Genomic DNA, 3237 nt, shown 5'->3' with positions numbered 1-3237 from the left:
CTGCTGGTGGACCAATTACTGTGTATTAAGGTTAATCATTTATCAATTAAAAGGCTGTGCTTATTGTTCTTAAGAGGATAATTAGAAGGAGAGGAAGGAACGGTAAGCGCCTATTACATAAAATAAATAGTGTCGAAATGGTGATTATTAGTTTGATGGTCATATGTATATAAGAATAGTGATAATGGAATAGATTAATAAGTTGTTTATAGCTTTAGAAATCCTCACCTCACATCCCCATTGTTACAGAGTGGAGACATCCTACTGTCCTCCTCCCCTCACATCTCCAACGCGGTCCGTTAGACTCCAACCTTTCCTTTCGCTCCCAATTATCTCAAAAACATCGCCATCCCATGATCTCCTAACTGTCGCTCGAAGCGTAAGGTTCAGAAGAAATGGCCAGACACTCGATCATTTCTTTAAAGTTCCCGGAAGTTAAGATACTTGGAAGGGACAATGAAAAGAGAGTATTGTATCCGAATATTCTTATGAAACGATCCGGGGAAAAGTTTTGCTCTGGGGTCATGGGGACGATGATGATTAATAATGGATGGCATGTTAGCCTCATGGCAAAGGGGCGGACCCTCCAAAGAGATACAAGCTTGTTTACGCGTGTGTTACGGGTGTGTGTGCGTGTGTATGCGTGCGTGCGCGTGCGTGTGTCTGGCCGAATTATAAACAAATTCCTTATCTGATTGATTAATTGAGGATTATGTATTCTACTCATTTGTGCAAAATTATGTGCTTGTTTGTTAATTTGTTTGGTCAAATGTGAATCTGGCAAAAACGAGGTCACGAGGGGAGGACTTGTATTAATCATTAACCTGAGAATCAAGAGTTCTCTTCTCACTACCAAGATATTACTGCCACCTAGTGGCAAAGAGGCCAAACTGAACAAAATTATCTGCTTGGGAATGTATAACTTTTTCTAAAATGCAATTAGCTATTTCATACTGGTTTCATCGTTATTTTAGAACTTTAAAGCATAGATATTTAGAAAAAGGGTATTTGTACTTTTTGAACCTTCAATATGCATAGTGTGTGCAGATCCAAAATCCACATAAGTTATGTTTCAAAGGATCATGTAAACGAGTTAACTGAAACGTAAAAACAAGCCTAAAGTATAAGGTTAAGCTTCAAATGCAGAATAGATTTCAAAATAATTGCTACAATATTGGACTTTATAGTATATCATTCACCGTTTTTTTAATCAAATGAGCACGGCACGGACACCTAATTAACATTCGGTAATGCAATTTCTAATGTAGTTGTCAAGTTAATAGCACACTTTAGAATCGACAAACAAACTGTTGACGATGGCATACAGGCAACGCACAATTAGGCCAACGCTACCAAACTATACACAATTATTGAGAAACAGAAAAGCGGACCCCTCCCGTGATAAGACCCAGAATACCCCACGGATCGAGGGCCCCTGCTCCCCATTTTTCCTGATGTGCTGTGGCGAGGGTCCCCCGAATCTGTAGTTTCTTTGAAGAGGGCGCCGTTTCCTCCGCAGAATATGGCCATGCTGACGCTCTGTGCAATCATGTGATGAAACGCTCCTTCCCAGGGTTCAATGAGCGTTGTATGCCCCACCCCGTCTCTTCAGCGCTGTCTATCCAGTGTACTATTCCGGGAGAAAAGGGGGAAAATAATACCTTCAAGATTGGTTATTCCTATCTAAAACCTTCCACCACCAGCCCGGGAGGAAGCGGCCTTCGCGGTGGAATGTGCAGTTCCAACCTGTGTCCTATTTGTGAATGTAAATGCACATGTAGTCGCAGCCCACCGCTCGGATTCAAAGGGAATATAAGAGCTGAGGCTGACAGCGGAGCTTTACCTTCAAGAAACGGGACCATTTCGAAGGATTTGGACGTCTTCGCCACATCTGAAAGAATCGGAGCCCGTCCAAGAAGGATGGGGGGACTATCTGTGCGCAATCCGGAGCATTGATGATGCGAGGGGGGAGACACATTTCAGCAACAAAAGCGAGGGCAGAGAAGGCCCTTTTGGATTGAAAAAAAACAGCAAGGAACAGCCATCATAAATAAGAAGGAAAATCGCTGAAATTAACTATTTCCAGGGATCAGCGTGAAGCCGAGGCTGGATCCAAGATCCCCGGGGTGATTTAGTGCACATAAAACGAGGCTAAATAACGACGGAAGCGATGGAAATATCACCCATGTAGTTATTTTTAAGTGTAAATATATATTTTCCTTGTGTCCACTGTTCGTCTCTGCGCGGACAACGACGGGCATTGGGGAAAATCAATAGGAAGTATACTTAAACACAAAGAAATGTGGATTATAAAACGTGCCAAAAAGACCCATACCACCGTACGGGCGAGTCGTTCTGACATGCCGAGCTTGTGTCCCTGTCACGGGCGACAGTGAGACGCAAGACCCGGGCCGCGGGATGCAAATTAGCTCCTTAATGCTATATCAATCTGAAAGCCGAAGAGGTGAAGTCCTCACTTAGACTCGAAATCACCGGATTACACTTAGTATCGGCACGCGGGTTAAGAAATAAACATTGCATGTGAAGGAAAAGGGAAAAGCCGAGGAGAAGCGAACCGAGAGAGACGGCGGCCTTGGTGTCGTCATCAGCCGTATCCTGCTGCTGACCAACATCTCCACACACTCGTTATGTAGACACAGCCACAAAGTACTCGTTATGCATCAACAATTAAAACACACGGGGACACGTTTTTAACAACAACCAGGGGGGACGACAATATCTCAAACCAAACCCCGACCACAGCAGACGTCGTGAATGACGACGTGAATGTGGCTGACACTTGTGCCCCATAACGCGCGGGTCCGACGGGGAATCTAGAAAGAGTTCGTGTTGATTTATCGATTCACCGACCGCGTCCCCCTCCCCCGGACCCCTGCTCTCTCCTGCGGGAAGATGGGTTGTTTGGGCAACAGCAAGACCGAAGACCAGAGGAATGAGGAGAAGGCACAGAGGGAGGCGAACAAGAAGATAGACAAGCAGCTCCAGAAGGACAAGCAGATCTACAGAGCCACGCACAGACTACTACTCTTGGGTGAGTGTGTTTGGAGACATAGCCCTTGGTCCCACAGTGTGTCTCTGCCCCCCCCCCTGTTCCATGTTGATCTATATGTCATGTTGATCTCTCTGTGCCGTGTTGTTTTGTACCACACATCTTAACATGGTCACTTTGTCACTGCAGAACATGCCATAGATTGTGTTGCTGTCTTATCTCGTTGT

At 44.9% G+C, this 3237-nt stretch overlaps 1 protein-coding gene across 1 annotated transcript in view; it reads left to right on the top strand.

The window, feature by feature from the left end:
- Positions 1-1549: 1549 nt before the first annotated feature.
- Positions 1550-3237, top strand: part of gnas (GNAS complex locus) — a 16471-nt gene continuing 14783 nt past the window's right edge. The window contains exon 1 of the mRNA XM_056599786.1: positions 1550-3052. Within this exon, the coding sequence (XP_056455761.1) occupies positions 2914-3052 (139 nt within the window). The 5' untranslated portion in view covers positions 1550-2913. The remainder of the gene's footprint in view (positions 3053-3237) is intronic.

The sequence above is a fragment of the Gadus chalcogrammus genome, chromosome 1, assembly GCF_026213295.1.
Source record: "Gadus chalcogrammus isolate NIFS_2021 chromosome 1, NIFS_Gcha_1.0, whole genome shotgun sequence".
In the NCBI taxonomy this organism is placed as follows: Eukaryota; Metazoa; Chordata; class Actinopteri; order Gadiformes; family Gadidae; genus Gadus; species Gadus chalcogrammus.
This window is presented reverse-complemented; position numbering and strand designations above follow the sequence as displayed.